The following is a 15,612-nucleotide window of genomic DNA, read 5'->3' on the forward strand; positions in this document are numbered from 1 at the left end:
TCAGTACCCACAGATAAATGCTGCATTACATCTAGTCTGGATGTTGTATTCAACCAGTTCAATATATCACACCTCGTGAAGACGATTTTTAAATATATATCATTGCGGCAAAGCTTCAGCAAGCCTGGGCTTTGACAGTGGGTTCCCAAGACCTGTCCAAATGAAGGGCCAGGACCTGCCACCATTGCACAGGCCCTGGCACCACTCTGGCTTTGCCAGTGGAACAGGCAGGACTAAGGTTTTTCACTTCACGCCCGTATTTTCCCTGTCAGAGCATGACTTGAAGCCGTGATGAAAGTACCACGAGGTGATGGGGCAGTGTGAGGTGTCACTAATGGCGCAGCCCCTGCCAGCGATGCAGCACACAACCCTGTCTCAACGTGAAGGAGGAGCGGGAGTATCCCGCCGGTCCCCACACCGAGGTCCTTTCTCCGCAGTGTTCTATTCTACTCTTGCGTTTACTTGTTGCCGTGACCGGCCTGCCCCCCCGCCCTCGCCCCGCAGGAGGCCGCCCGCACGACTTCAGCGGGAGGCAGCCGCTCCCCCCCTGCAGAAGCACCGCTACCGGGGTGCGGAAGGTAGGTGCCGCAGGGCGCCCCTAGTGGTGCCCCAACCCCGGCCAGCCCGGCGGCGCCGCGGTTGCAGCGGCTGCGCAGAGCTCGGCAGTCAGCTCCCGCCGCCGTATGCCCGGCGGGCACCTCGGCTCTCTCTGCGCTACGGAGTTTCCGTAGCCGTGTCCTCCGCTGCCCCCGCGCGGCGCCTCAGGTCGCCAAGCGCGTTTCTATGAGCCGCCTATAAACAACATGGCGGTGGCGGCCCCTTTTCCGCCCGCGGTCTGTAGGTGGCGCGGTGGCTGAGGGGGCGCTAGGGCAGCGCTGTCCGGCGGCGCCGGCCGCCTCCGTTCCGTGCATCCCGCGCTCCCTCTCCTCGCCGGGCCGCGGCGGGGGCGGCAGGGCTGCGCTCCGCCCCGCCGCGCGGGGGTGTCTGAGCGCCCGGGAGCAGCGCGGCTGCTGCATTGCCGCGGCGGCCCCGTGGCGAGCCGGGCGGAGCGGCGGTGCAGGGAGTACCCGTGCGGGCTCCTAGGAGCCGGCGGCCGGAGGGAGGAGAAGAAGAGGAAGAGGGCTCGGGTGTCCGGCGGGAGTTGAGGGGCTGCCGTGAGCAGAGGGCAGCAGGGCCATGTCGCTGCAGAGCCCTTCGGCGGCCACGGCGACTGCCGACCTACCCCCCGACCCGGGCGCGGAGCTACCGCCGGGCGCGGAGCTGAACCAGGGCGGCGCGGAGCTACCGCCGGGCGCGGAGCTGAACCAGAGCGGTGCGGAGCTACCGCCGGGCGCGGAGCTGAACCATGGCAGCGCGGAGCCCCCGTCAGCCGAGGAGGGCGGCGGGTGTGCGGAGGAGCAGGAGGAAGAAGGAGAGAAAGAGCGAGAGAAACTGCTGCCCATCCCGTCGGCGTCCAGCGCGGCTGCTGGGGTAGGTCTGCTGCTGCCGGCGGGGCCGGGCGACCCGTCAGCCCCCCCGGGGTAGCCCCGGGCCTGGCCCCGGGGAGCGGGACCGGCTTTGCGGTCCGCGGTGGCATCTACTGTGTTTGCCGCTTTATTCGCGGTGGTGGGAGATCATCGTGTTCCTTTTCTTTCATGTTCTTTTCCGTCGAGAGGCTCTCATTCAAGTTTCTTAAAAATAACAAGTGCGTCTGTAACTAGTGACATAATGAAGCTATAAATTCTCCATCTACTTATAGTTCTTTAACATTTTACAACGGTCTGCTCTTTTGGGTTAGTCATGACTGAGGGTTTGCAGCTCTGTGTTCGTTAAGGGTTCTCGGTGGCGGAGGACTTCAGCTCTCAGCACACTTAATAGCAAGACAGCTAACTGCAAAATACTTGTGTATTTTTAACTTTTTCTTTAGAGGTTTTTTCTGGTTTTTGCTTTGTGTTGAAACAGATGAGAAAACACTGATAACTGGTGAATGAGTTAACACGGGTAAAAGACTCTGAGAAGGATGTTTGCCAGAATAATCTCATTTCGGAAACCTCGTCTGAGATTTTTAATTTTACTGGGGTTATGATTTTTCTTTCTGCTGACCATACAATATTACAAAACATAAAATTTTCCTGGCATGAGTTGAATATCTTGCATAGCTCAGTGTTAAAGCTTCCTGCAAGTTACTTCAGTTCAACAACATAAAAATTTTACCAATCCTGTAGTAAGTAATGCAGTTAGGAGATTTTAATTCAGCGGTTCTGATAAGTGTCCGACTTCCTAGAAATTATCATTTTACATAATTTGAATTTTAAAGATTCAGCGCCTGATGTTTGACTGTCATGGAATCATTGCAATGTTAAACGAAGTAATCATAGGCAAACTGCAAACTGCTTTGAGCAGCTCTGCCAATTTTGTGTTTTGCCTACAACCTTCCAATTTTTTGAAAGACTTTCAGCTTTGCAGATCTGTCTGAATGTGGAAGAATGTGTTTGTTCTTGTGATTCACACACAGATTCGGTGGGAGAAGTCGGTAATGGACAAGTGCCCAGGAGTTATTTTTACCTTTGAAAATCTCCAGTTCAGATTTTGAATGGCAAATGGCAGTCCCTTAGAATTGAGATATAATTGCTGGTCTAAAATGTGTTAGGCTTATCTCAGCTAATGAAAATGAGTGCAAGAGGGCAGCTGTGTGAAATTCCCCCTGCCTTAAAGAATCGGGAAACCTTGTTTGTAGCTGACCATCCTTCATGTACCTCTGAGCTGCTGTCCACAGACATAAGCTGTTGAAATTCTCCTTTTGGAGAGGAGCACAGGTCTGGCTAGGCACAGTTGCTTGTCTAATGCGTGTGGGATCTTTGATATGTTAAGGGCTCTGTATGGGTTTTAACAGTATGTTACAGAGAGAGAGAGTTCTGTCGGCAGATGTGATAGACATCTCCATAGCCCTGGATTTCTGTGTTTGTAGCAAATGAGGGTTTTGATCCGAATATACCAAAAAAGGAATGTAGGTATACTTTTGCCAGACCTTTAGGAGTTGCTGCAAAGAAGATGTTGGACTACCGGTCTGCTAAACCCTAGTTGTGACCAACCTACACATCCAGTTTCAGAGCTTTGTGAAGTATGTTGTGTGATTCATCATACATAGCATGATCTCAACACAAGTTCTTGTGTTAGAAGTTCTGATTGAACATCAAAAAATGAGTGTTACTTAGTCCTCTCAAACACTTTTAAAGAGGGAAATACGTTCTTAGCTTCCTTCTTGTTAAGTTAGGGAAGAGTTTATAATATGATGACAACAGAGGGAAATTCCTGTCTTTTTAAAAAAGTATTTTTGCTTGTCCATGTTTTTTTCCCTCCCCCTTTCCTTTCCTTTAAAAATATATGCCTAGTTCAAATACAGTGATATGCCAGGTGACCTTAATTTTCATATTCTCTCTGCCTATTATTTCTAAATGTATAGCCACACATGATGACTATGGTGATACAGATACTATACCCTGTTTATATGTGAAGTGAGCCTCAGATATCCTGGTCTTTGAACATCTCCCTGGGCTTTGTGTATTTGACAGTGCACTAAAGACCATGGATTTGTGCACTGACATAGCATGACTAGAGCTTCCTCAAAAGCAACATGAAGGTATGACACATCCTTTAAGCAGTTTCCATTTTTCCACAATAGCTATGGAAAAAATCAGAATTTTAGTAAGTCAGTAGATAATAGTGGTAATCCTTTTCTTCGAAGTTCATGTGCAAGAAAGATGTCTCATCTAGCTGCAAGATGGAATAAAGGGATTATGTGACTGTTGATATTATCATTCATACTGTGGCTTTTTCGGGCCAAGGGCCATTGAGGATTGGGGGTGGGGTTGAGGGCTTTTATTTCTAAGGAAAGTTGTGGAGATTCAATTAGTCCATGAATAAATTAACATGATGCTCCTGCAAGGAGTTCAGGCTTTTCTTATGGGCCAGATGGTGATTAGAGACAGTGCCCTAAGGGGTAATGGATTCGAGGTCAGTATTCAGATTCTGAAAAGAAACTTGTAGGAAGCTAAGTAACTTGCCCCCTAGTAAGCAGGGATAAGTAGAGGCTTCTGTAAAGCAAAACCGGTCCTATGTTACACCTTTCAAGATAAAAATGAAAGGGAACAATCCTGTTTCTTGCATAGGCTGTTGCATTGACAGCTGCCTTTAGGTAATCTTGAGTAGCCCCCAAGTCTGCTTGCACAGGAAGCCTTTTACTACTCACTGGCCTTTGCTTGCTACCTGTAAATGGGTCTTGAGGGAGTTACGTTAGGGCTAAAGAGTAGGATTTTCAAGAAACTCTTCTAGGTGGTCTTTTGCCTTTTTCCAGAAAGCACTCTGTACGTGCTTTTGGCACACAGTTTCTGTGTGACTTACTTTCACTATCAAGTTTAACTTCAATAATAGAAAGCATAGGTTTATGAAGTATAATGCTAGTCCCTTGTCAGTGTTATGGAGGGTTTAATGTTTTGGGAAACTTCCACTAAAAAGCCATCAGAGTTGCGAGTTATTAATATGCTATTAACAGAGCATTAACATTACTTTGATCCACTTACTCCCTTAAGCATACTCATTCTTCATGCGGGGGCTCAGTTTCCTGATGGCAGTATGTAGAGTCTTGGACTCTAGAGGCTCACTGACCTCCTACAAAATTTTGAAGTATGGCATTGTGCTGTACACCTGTCCTAGATTACTCTCCCAAGAGATGTCAGAGATCCTCACTAATGAGCATGTAGCTTCCCAGTATTCCTCCAGGGCTTTCCAGTACAGCCTTTGTCCATGTGTTTGTTTAATATTGTTGGAACTGCACTTGGAGCAGGATGATGGAGGTAAATAGCATGTGCAATTTTTGTTCTTTCTGGTCTATACTATTTTGGTGGCTGGAGTAAAACCTCTAGAGTCAGTCAAAAAGGTCTGTTACAGTAAGTCTGTTACATAAAAGCTCCTTTTCTCAATTATCTGTGATAACTCTTCCCTGTTAATCACAATTAGACTAGTCTGCGCTCCAGGGGGGTTTTACCTAGGGGATACATTTTATGACACAGCAGACTAACCTCAGATCTGAATTTAAAAGTCCTCTTTTAGTCAGTCATGTCGTGGCATGTTTATTCAGGGTCTGGTTTTCTCCAGTCATGTGCCACATGATTTTTTTTTTCTCAGAAGCATCTTAGTGACATTTTCAAAGGTTATAGAATAATAATAATTAAAAAAATGTGAAAATTATAGCAGTAATTACATTTTATTTTTGAATGTTTGTTGCATACAAGGAATTTGGAGCTAAAAATTGAAACTTGGGATTTTTAAAGGCAGAAGTCCTGCTGGTTGCTCAAATTTCTAATTTGCAGAGTTATAAGCCATGGAAAAATGGTTGTTTATGCCACAGTAATTTAAAATTCCTGGCAGTGTACCAGCTTGCGTACACTGTGGTGTGGCAGGTTTATGGGCTGTGTTATTACCTTCCTGGTCATATTTCAGGATGTTCTGGTGGAAGTGAAGTACTTTCCTCAGAGCTCTGATGGCATGTCTTAGTCTAAATTTACTACACTTAAGGGAAAAGGGAAATGTATGGGTTTAAAAAAATGATAGAATATTATGTTAATTATTCTAGATTTTTTATTCTCATTTGGGGAATTACAGTTTTGATTTGCATGAAAACTTTTTTTTTTTTCCCTATCTGGGAGCACAGATAGTAGATATCAAGCAAATGAATCTTTACCTTATTGTAAGGCTGAAAATCATGATGTGCGGGGAGAGTCTGTATATATTCTTGAGTTGATCTGCCTTTGCCTGATATCAACCTGATGACTTGGAGCTGAGGTGGAAATTGAAATCTCCATCATGTGACTTCTGTCATCTTGGGCAACCCCCTTAACCCTCCAATGCTTAGCAAATTCTCCAGAGTAAATAGCTGTATCTAATAGCAGTCAGTATCAAACAGACTGATTATCCTCTGGAAGACTGTTGTGTGATTTCACTTCTATATATTAAAACATATTAGGGCTCAACACTTCTTAGCAAAGGCTTGTGCAGAGACTCCTTGGTGGCAGCGCACAGAGATACTCAAGCAGGTGTTTTTAGCAGTGTTGGTGAATGTTTGTTGACTGGCCTTTTTTCAGTGGCAGCTGGTGCTGCTAATTTTGAACAATTAGGGGTGTTTACACAGGTAGCTAGTATTTAAATTTTATTATCGAGTTAGCTCACAGAGAATTTGTGGCCCCACATTTCAAGTCTTGGGAAATTTGTCTTAACTACTTCAGTGTATTAGGGTTATTTGGGAAAAGGAGTATGTAACGCTTTCATCAGTATAAACTGAGCTGGATGTAGTGAGGAATATAAAAGTAGTTAGAAATTAGGATACAGAAAGTTAGGATGCTGTTGAAAGCATTTTAATTGTGTTGTGTTTTCCTCACAGTAATCCAAGGATATCTTCGTATCCTGCAAACTAATATTTAAGTTTTTGAATGTAGTAAAAGGGAATTTTATGGTATTTCTCCTGATTCAATTTGAAACAAACTTGCAGAATCATTATTTATGTCTTATTTAAGTATTACCACACTGATTGCGAGATAAAAAGTATTTAAGTATTCTGTGTAATACCTCATGAGTAAGATTACCCTTGTAGTCATGTATTAGCCTTTTATAGCATGCTGTCATCTTAATTACAGGGGTTGGAGAGAGGAGCCAAAAATCAGTTTTCGACTTTCAGCAATTTCATCACAACTATCAACCAAAAGAAAGAAGGCATCGGAAACAGAAATTCTCCTACGCAACTTGTTATACCCAACATCAAAAATGGTAAGAGAATAAAAGCCCTGTGTTACTTAGTTACCAATTTAAGAAGGTGCTCGGTGTTCTGCCAATATTTGTATTGTAGTGCCAGAAAAATCTATAAATATAGATTTTATTAATGTACGTGTGCTGTATGGTGTACCGGAAGTGATAAATGTGATAGTTCATCCTCTGTAAAGTTTATGTCATAGAGACAATTTGGATAAGAAAAAGAAATAGACCTGCAGGATGAAATAATCATCTGAAGTTTAAAGAAAGTTACAGATTCAGGAGTGCATCTGCAGTTTGTCTAACTGCAGGCAGATGACAATTTCCCTAAAAATTGTGTCAGAAGTTAAGTGAAGAAAATCTTTACATCACATTCTGAAGGATGGCAGGGATGAGGGATCTAGGGCTTTTAAGCGAGACAGTTGCTGAGAATTGCTGTTCTTCACTGAAAATGAAGGCCAGTGATGACACAAAATAAAATTCACAGGCAAAGATTGTTAATTTCTGAAGAGCTTTAAAAGCAAGAAAGAAGGTGGTTGTGGTATGATGAAGTAACAGTAATTGATGAAAAGATAGAAAGTGGAGCTGTGTAATCATTAGGAAAGGCTAGAGTCAGGAAGCCTGATTAGATGATGTTGTGGTTAGACCTGAATTTTTCATTAGATTTTTGGGCTAAGATACAGAATTTCAGTAACTTGGGACTTTTGATAAAAGACTGCACAAGCATTTGTCAGTTTTGTATTGATCTTACCTTTGAGCAGATCCCTCTCAGCCTCATTATTCTCTGGTTCTCTAAGTCTCTATAGCACTCAATGAATTTGAGGCTAGAAAGAGATGGCATTAATTAAGAGACTGTTGTGAGTTTGAAACAAGACTAAGGCCAGGTAACCTGCCTATATAGAAATTAATTATTTTACTAACAGCCCAAGGTGCACTCAAATTTATTGAGGAGATATGTGTATTCTATGGAGAAAATAATTACTGAAACAGACTTCTTGGCTAAAAATGCTGCTTCTGCTATTCTGAAATTGAGGAATGATGCGTGGTTGGTGGGGTTTATACACATGCTATCTCTCTCAATATGTGTGTATATATATGTACACGTACTGGTAATACTTTAGGCTTGAGTTCAAAGAATGTTAATTTCATTGAAAAGCACAAATGTAGAAAAAGTAGTACTGGTAAATACAGCATGAAGGCTAGGGTGATGTTTGTTTGCTATGCATCTTCCACAGAGATTAGAAGACTTGTTATAGCAATTTAATGCAACAGTGATCTGGTATGAAATTTGTATATAAACTAGATTGATCTAGTTCTTTTATAATGTTACAAATTTATTTGTAAGATTTGTTTGCTTTACTTTGAAAATTTTCATCTCTCAGCAGCTGTGTTGGTCACTGAAAATAACTGCTGTTCTAAATTCATTCAACCTAAATTTCTTTGTATCAGTCAATTCTGCTTTGTATCAATGAGATTTTCTTCCTCAACGTTTTTGATTGTTCCCTAAGAAGTCATTCATTGCTGAATCTTTTTAGTTGATATAACCAGGCAAACAGCCAGCAATGACTGCTTTTTCTTGTCTTGTAATGTTGTGTTACTGCTCTTATTAGCTTAATACACGAAGTTTCAAGTTTCTCCTCAATGGAACTCAAGTGACAGATCTTAATTAACATTTTTGAATGTCAGATGAACAAATAAATCTATTTACAAATAAACCTGAATAATGGCAAAACATACTGAAGTTGTCAGTATTTATTTAACATACTATTAAAATTCCATTTTAGTCTATCTAATTTAAGCTGAATATATTTCTAAGAAAATTGCATCACTGGCAGGGTGCATGTTGCCAGCTTAGCACCTGCAGCCTCAATTTACTGAAATGAGAAGCAGCTTCTGTCAGCAGCTCTCTCTTCTACAGATGTGGAGAGAATATTTTCCTCATTTCAGTGTATTCAGCTGGTTATAATTCAGTGTTTAATAAATTTAAAATTGAGAAGACAGAATGAGAGCTAAATGGAAATTAGTTATGTTTTTCAGAGTATGAAAATAGAATGTAGTATTCATTTCTTTTAAGTCAGCCCATCCTGCTTTCAGATAATGTTGTGCAATAGCCAGCACTTGCATGGCAGGATTGTTTGACACTTTGAATTAATCTAGTACCTATATGTCCACTTTGTTTTTTAAATTGCTGCTCTTCTCTTTAAATAGCTTTAAATTCCTGCTGTGAGAGTGGGCAAGGTTCCATATCTATAATTGATGCCATACTCATGGGATTGAGGGCAGCTCTGATCTATTATCATCTGATGAATGGTGTCTGTGTTAAGTCACAATGGCAGTATCCCTGTCATTAGCATGAGTGAAAAGAATCTGCCTTTGGGTTTGGGGATTTTGTTAGCATTTATTTCCCCACTGTGATAAAAGGAGGAGGCAGGAGAGTAGTAATACTACTTTGATGTTAATTTTAAAAAACAACTCTTGAAAAAGGCTTAGAGGGTTCTTAGAAATTCATACAGGATTTTAGTTTAGTATGTTTGACTTCTGAAGACATCTTTATTTTATATAGTGCCTTTTATCCCAAGCATATGTCATAATTCATATAAATACTTTTAAAACATGCAGCATAAATCAGACTAAAAAAGCATTTTAAGGATATTTGGGAAGACACTGTCAGTAAAAAATGGATGTTTGTGTATACTGTATTGGAATATTTTTTCATGGTTTTGGTGGGTTTACCTTGGCTGGCTGCTAGACACCCACCAAGCTGCTCTATCACTTCCCCTCCTAATCAGGATGTGTGGAGAAAATAAGATGAAAAAGCTCATGAGTTGAGGTCAATATAGGGAGTCCACTTTCCAATTACTGTCACAGGCAAAACAGAGTTAACTTGAGGATATGAATTTATTGCCAGTTAAACAAAACTGAAAATTCCTTCTTCCCAGGCTTTAGCCCTTTGTTTCCCATTCTTTTACTTCCTTTCTGCCAAGGGAAAAGCACAAGGAGGTGAGGAATGGGTGTTGCAGTCAGCTCATAAAATTTCATCTCTGTGACTCACTTCTCACACAGTTACCCTTGCCCAGCATGGGGTTTCTCCCATGGGATAGAGTCTTTTACCAGACTTTTCTAACACAGGTCCTTCTAACTAGCTGCTCCAATGTGGGCCCTTTCCACAGGGTACACTCCTTCGGAAACAGACTGCTGCAGTGTGGGTTCCCCATGTGCCACAGTTCCTGCCAGCAGCCTGTGCAGGCATGGGCTCTCCATGGGCTGCAGTTGGTTGTATGCTCCACTGTGGTCCTCCATGGGCTGCAGGGAGGCAGTCTGCTTCAGTGTGGTCTTCTCCACAGAAATCCCTGCCTCCAGTGCCTGGAAAACCTCCTCCCCTTCTCCGCTGAGCTAGGTGTCTGCAGGGAGGTTTATCCCCTCTGGCCCGCCTTCCCCCCAATTCTTCCTCTCTTTCAGCTGCTGTGCAATGTTTTTTACTCTTATTATCACAGAGGTCCTATGAGTACCACTGAAAAAGAAGGCTGAGCTGAGCCCCTCAAAGCTGAGGGGCTCAGCTTTGGCCACTGGTAGCCAAAGTGTTTTGTAGGTGGCTGTGTCTCATGTAGAGGCAGCCCCATGTCCTCTCACGTAGGCCACCCCTGCAGCCACCCTGCTGCCAAAACCTTGCCACATAAACCTAGATAAACCTAATACGACATTCTCAAATCAAATAGAAAGGTGTAGAATAGAAAGATCTTTTAAAGCACTGCTATTTGTACTTAGAATAGGCAGACAGATTTATTGAGAATTGTTTCCAGATGCTTCTGTTTCAGCAGTAATTCTCTGCAGGACAGAAAACTTATATTTCCCGTTTAATTTATTGGAGAGATTGCTTTAGGAGGTTTTAGATGATCCACAGTCAGCTCTAGGTAAAATTAATATATCAGTGTAGACAAACTTTTACCTCAGAAAATAGTTGGACTTTGGTGTAGTTGTGCTTGAGATTTTCGTTAGGTGTTACAGTTTGTGTGTTACAATGTTTACAATGCATATTATAAATGCAATAATGGACAACGCTATTATTCATGACTAATAGCTATCACTCATGGATTGCTCTGTTTGCCTTTCAGATAGCAAACATAACAGGATCAGTCTGGGTTAACGCTGTAGTTCATAACATCCTTTTTTCTTTTTTTTTAAATTTATTTTATTGTAATTGTATTGTAACTTGCTTTGCTTGACTTCCTCATATTCACAGGTAGATGTGATGTTTAGAATAGGCACGTTATGCATTTGACTTAGAAGGCACTTGGCTTTATGTTCAGAAGGTTGAGTATCTGCAGCTACAATAGATTTAAAGAAAATCCTGCACCACTCATTTCTAAAAGTGAAAGTATACATGGGAAAAGTATATGTGAAAGAAACTTGAGGTTTTCTCGTGTGATATGAGTACTGCTGTATGCATACCAGTGTGTGTTACTGGTGTAATATCTATGTGTCTTACGTAAGTTTATGTAAGTACAATATTTTGCTATTTTTCCAAATAATGAGTTGGAACACAGACCACCAGCCTTCCCCCCCCCCCCTTTTTTTTCTTTTTTGGCAGCAGCATGTCAGCAATTCTGTTGTGAAAATGTGTCTCAGTTTTCTTTTTTTTTTTTGTAATAAGCAAATCATTTGTTTGCAACTGGGTGGAAAAGCTCATTTATAAAATAGTAGAGTCCCTTCTTTCAGAAGACCTTAGGTAGGAGACAGACTGGCCAGTTTTCTCCACCCATTGTTCACAAAGATACAGCTACAAACTCAGGGCATGGTTTTTGTTTCGAAGTTTGTATTTCCATTCAATTAGTTGAAGTTTCTAGCATGTCTGGTCTGAGCACATAGTACGGAAAGTATCTGAATGAGTTGGAGTTTAAAGTTGTAGAATTAATCAGTGTGCATTTTCTTTTTTTTCCTAGTTTCTTTATATCTGTATTTTACTAACTGCATATGATTGCATTTTATTTATTGGGTTATTTTTTACAAGTGAGAGACTTACCACCTATATGCCTCGATGTACGACAAAAGCAGCGCATCTCTATAGACACACTACCCCAAGAACTGAAAGCACCAATTCCTCCTGAACGTTCCCTTCCTATCCGAACCAAAACTGTGAAGGATTTTCAGTAAGTCACCCTGTGTTTCTGAAAGCATACTTTATCCCTTTGAACTTGCTTTGTGTTGTCCTGATTCATACACTAGATTTTGTTAATCTCAAATGAGGAAACAGTTTAGTAAGGCTGACAGGTAGTTGGGTTGTGATGGTGGGATTGATAACTTACTGTGAAAATTACCAAAATACTTTCTGTAGTTTGAAGTGTTGTTCTGTTCAAGAAATGGCAAAGGTTGTATTTCAGAGTTAGAAATTCAGTTACTGACATTCAGGGGATGTTTAGTTTAAAAAAAAACCCATGTATGGCTTATTGTGGGCTAGAAAATCCCTTTCAATCCTAATGTTTTATTTGCACTGCCAGTTTGGTGTGTCCTTTGAGGTACTGGGCATTCTCAGTCTTTGAAGCACTGCACATCAGTTACTTGAATGTATAACAATGTACTTGAGGACCGAGTGGTGATTACATGGACTGCACTGTTCATGCTTTATGTTAGAGGGTTAATTTTCAATATTAGTTTTATGGCAAAAACTTTTTTTCACATATCCTTGCTGCTTTTGTGATCACATAAGCAGTGTAAGCTATTCTAGCACTTTTGAGATTCCCTATGCTTTAAGTTTGTCTAAGTAAAAAGTTTTAAGATCAACTAGTCTGTGTACACAATATTTATGCTGCTGCCTTATAACAGTGATTTAGCTAGAAGTAAAATTGATGTGAAATAGTGTCTGGTGTTCCACTTCTGTTTTTCCAAATCAGTACAGACCCTTAATCAAAACTGTATCTGCATTAGATTTCTTTCAGCTCTGTTGATGATACTCAGCAATGATGCTTGATTGGCTGAGCTGGGCTAGCATGAGTCCCCAGTGAAATCACCTGAGTTGCTCTTAACTAGTAGAGCTTGTTTCCATGATGTCAGGTGTACACTAGAGAGTTTTGCTAGCTTTGCTTGATTTGTTGTGGACGCAAGGCAATAGGGAACTTTTTTTCTCTGTTTCACATAAATCCCCCAAAATTATGATGTTGGCACTGTCATTTGTGGAAATGGTGTAACTTTGTGGAAAACAAAAGGGCATCAAGTGTGTCTGTACTAGGGAATCCTGCCTGCAATACATGGACATACATTGGCAGTGTTTCTTTAGTGTGGATATGTTCTTAGAGTATTCTTAGGTGAGTATTTACTAATTCATTGGAAGTATGGTGTTTGTTTTGGTTTTTTTTTTTTTTTTAGCCTTAGCACCCACAGAGCAGCATTATGCTCTGTAATACCCTCAAGTGTTTTACAGTAGAATTATCTTCATCAAAGAATGGGGAGAAGTATTCCCAGGAAGAAGCCTGATTCTTCTATTTTTTCAAACAGATGGGGACAAAAAAAAAATTTAAGAAAATATCACAGTTGCTTTAAGAAGCGTATGAGCATATACTCTTTACTGCTCTTTTCCGTGTTTGAAATTTTGTGCCGTCAGTGAGGAAAGGAATGCTTTTTGATTACTCAGTGTGTGTGTGTATTTGGTGGAAAAGGAAATGGGTATCACAGCTTGGTAAGAGGTGATCCTATGTTGGTATTTGAGTGATCTGAAGAGCTGATGTTTTTTCTATATTCAGGCTTTTTTTATTGATTGACTGCTGCTTAATTAAGTAATTACCAAGAATTTTATTCTTTCAAATAAAGTATTAAAAAGTTATTAACATCTTTGGTATGTACACTGATATTTATTTTTTAGTATCTAGATACTAGATCTAGTACTAAGTATCTAGTGCTTAGTATCTAGTACTAAGTATCTAGTACTTTTAATATCTAGTATCTAGATACTAATATCTAGTACTAAGAAATTACCTGGGGGAATCCAACTGGGATTTGTATCACCAGCACTGTAGATAGCTAAAAAAATCTGCATTAAAGGTTGTTTGGGGATTGTTTGTTTATTTTAAATGCATGGTATTATACAAAAGTTCATATACAGATACTTACTTTAAGGTCCAATACTTAAAGAGTCCCTTAGTAGATGTGTACAGTTGCATACAAAGAAGAGAAATAATATTTTGAACAAATGAGAGTTGATTTGACTACTTAAGGAGCTTTTAATAAACTAGTTAGAAATTTTATCATGTCAGTGTGTTTTCAGCATAATTCTGTTTTGCTAATTATTTGTCTTGACATACTGAACTGTGACACCATGAATTAACATTTTGAATAAAAGACATTGCTCAGGTGTATCAAACACAAACTATGCTTTTGTTCTCTTGTAATACCATGATCTTAAAATGACAAGGAAGATGTTAGCAAAGTAGTGATATTATACCTGTCTCTCTTCTAAGTGTACTTACTGAGGAAAGCTTAGAGTTACAGTGCAGTGTAAAGTCTAAGTGGGAAGGTTGGAAAGATTGAACCCTTTTATTATCAATATTTTACTATATCCTTTCTAGGGATGATGTTGAAAAGGCTAAGTCATCAGGAGATTGGAAAGCTGTACACGATTTTTATACTACAACATTTGATTCTTTCTTGGAGATAAACGCTGCATTTAAGGTAGAAAATAATTCATAATACTCTTTAGTACTTGCAGTGCTTTGTATCTTTGAATTGTTTACAAAAATGTCAGTTAAGGGCTTGTAGCTAACTTATTCAAGGCTGCTAAGATCGTTTTGTCACAATCTCACCTGTCTTTGGTAGACAATTGTTATTGCATTGATTTATAGATTCCAGTTTAAGCGACTCTATTTCAAATATATGTGGAACTTTAAAATTCCAGTATGTAGTTCATTTTGTGGCAGTATGGCTGTGTAGATGATTTTTGCACAAACTACAGTTTAAAAACATGCAGCAAATATGGAGACCCAGGCAAATCTGGAAATAGAAATTCCCTGTTGCCAAAACACATGTGATATGGGTTCAAGTAATATAGCTGTTCTTGTGTTGTGATGGCATCCTCAGTTTTCCTTGGGAAAGATCATATTCATGTCTGAAAACTTTCTGAATTCATGCTAAATTAATATTTCCTGCCTGTTACAGAGCAAAATATGCTTATGGTATTTAATATGGACAGTAGTGCCTGACCCTAGACAAAATAACCTGTGACTTCTAGTTACTTAACAAATATTGAATGCTTATGACTTTATTGCTCTTGTCTGATAATAGATCAACAATAAAGACAAAAAATGAAAATTTTATGTAATTCATTATTTGAAACCCTGTTACTTTATTAAAATAGAATGATATGATAATGGTGTTACATTAATATTGCCAATGTGTATGATTACTGTTGTTTAGTTACATCCTTCACATATTAATAAAAGCATCTTAGATTCTTAAGGGTTTGATAAGAAAAATAATTACATCTGTGTTTTGTTTAAGCTTGCTGTTAAACTTTTATTTCTCAAAGATAGCTAAAATATTCAAAACATTTCAAAATCAAATTGCTTCATGTATTGTCTAACTTACAGAAAGATGCCAATTCTCCATTTAATACCACTGAAGACTCTGGAATCGATGCAAATTTTGTGAATGTTGTTTATGATGCCTTATTAAATACTGTAAGTAGAAGGAAAGAGTTCATGTTCTAAAACATTGTAGCAATTATTTCAGCAAAGAAATATGCTAAGAAGCAATTTATACCAAAAGTTTTTCTGAAGAATCTCTCAAAACATACTTAAAATGGCCCCATGAGAATGACCAGAGTCGTGAAAACGGCTATAGTAAAGG

The 15,612-nt window shown here is 40.0% G+C and overlaps 1 protein-coding gene across 3 annotated transcripts in view; it reads left to right on the plus strand.

Moving 5' to 3' along the window:
* Positions 1-1,042: 1,042 nt before the first annotated feature.
* Positions 1,043-15,612, plus strand: part of HECTD2 (HECT domain E3 ubiquitin protein ligase 2) — a 40,663-nt gene continuing 26,093 nt past the window's right edge. Inside the window, exons 1-6 of one of the 3 annotated variants that reach the window (XM_062606857.1) lie at positions 1,043-1,269; positions 1,348-1,470; positions 6,669-6,798; positions 11,789-11,927; positions 14,337-14,439; positions 15,354-15,443. In XM_062606857.1, the coding sequence (XP_062462841.1) occupies positions 1,177-1,269; positions 1,348-1,470; positions 6,669-6,798; positions 11,789-11,927; positions 14,337-14,439; positions 15,354-15,443 (678 nt within the window). In that variant the 5' untranslated portion in view covers positions 1,043-1,176. Of the gene's footprint in view, positions 1,270-1,308; positions 1,471-6,668; positions 6,799-11,745; positions 11,928-14,336; positions 14,440-15,353; positions 15,444-15,612 lie in introns of those variants that run through there. The other 2 variants (XM_062606856.1, XM_062606855.1) reach the window with 2 other exon arrangements.

This window comes from Pezoporus occidentalis, unplaced genomic scaffold (assembly GCF_034315485.1).
Source record: "Pezoporus occidentalis ecotype Australia unplaced genomic scaffold, CSIRO_AGI_Poc_V1 ctg98, whole genome shotgun sequence".
Lineage (NCBI taxonomy): Eukaryota > Metazoa > Chordata > Aves > Psittaciformes > Psittacidae > Pezoporus > Pezoporus occidentalis.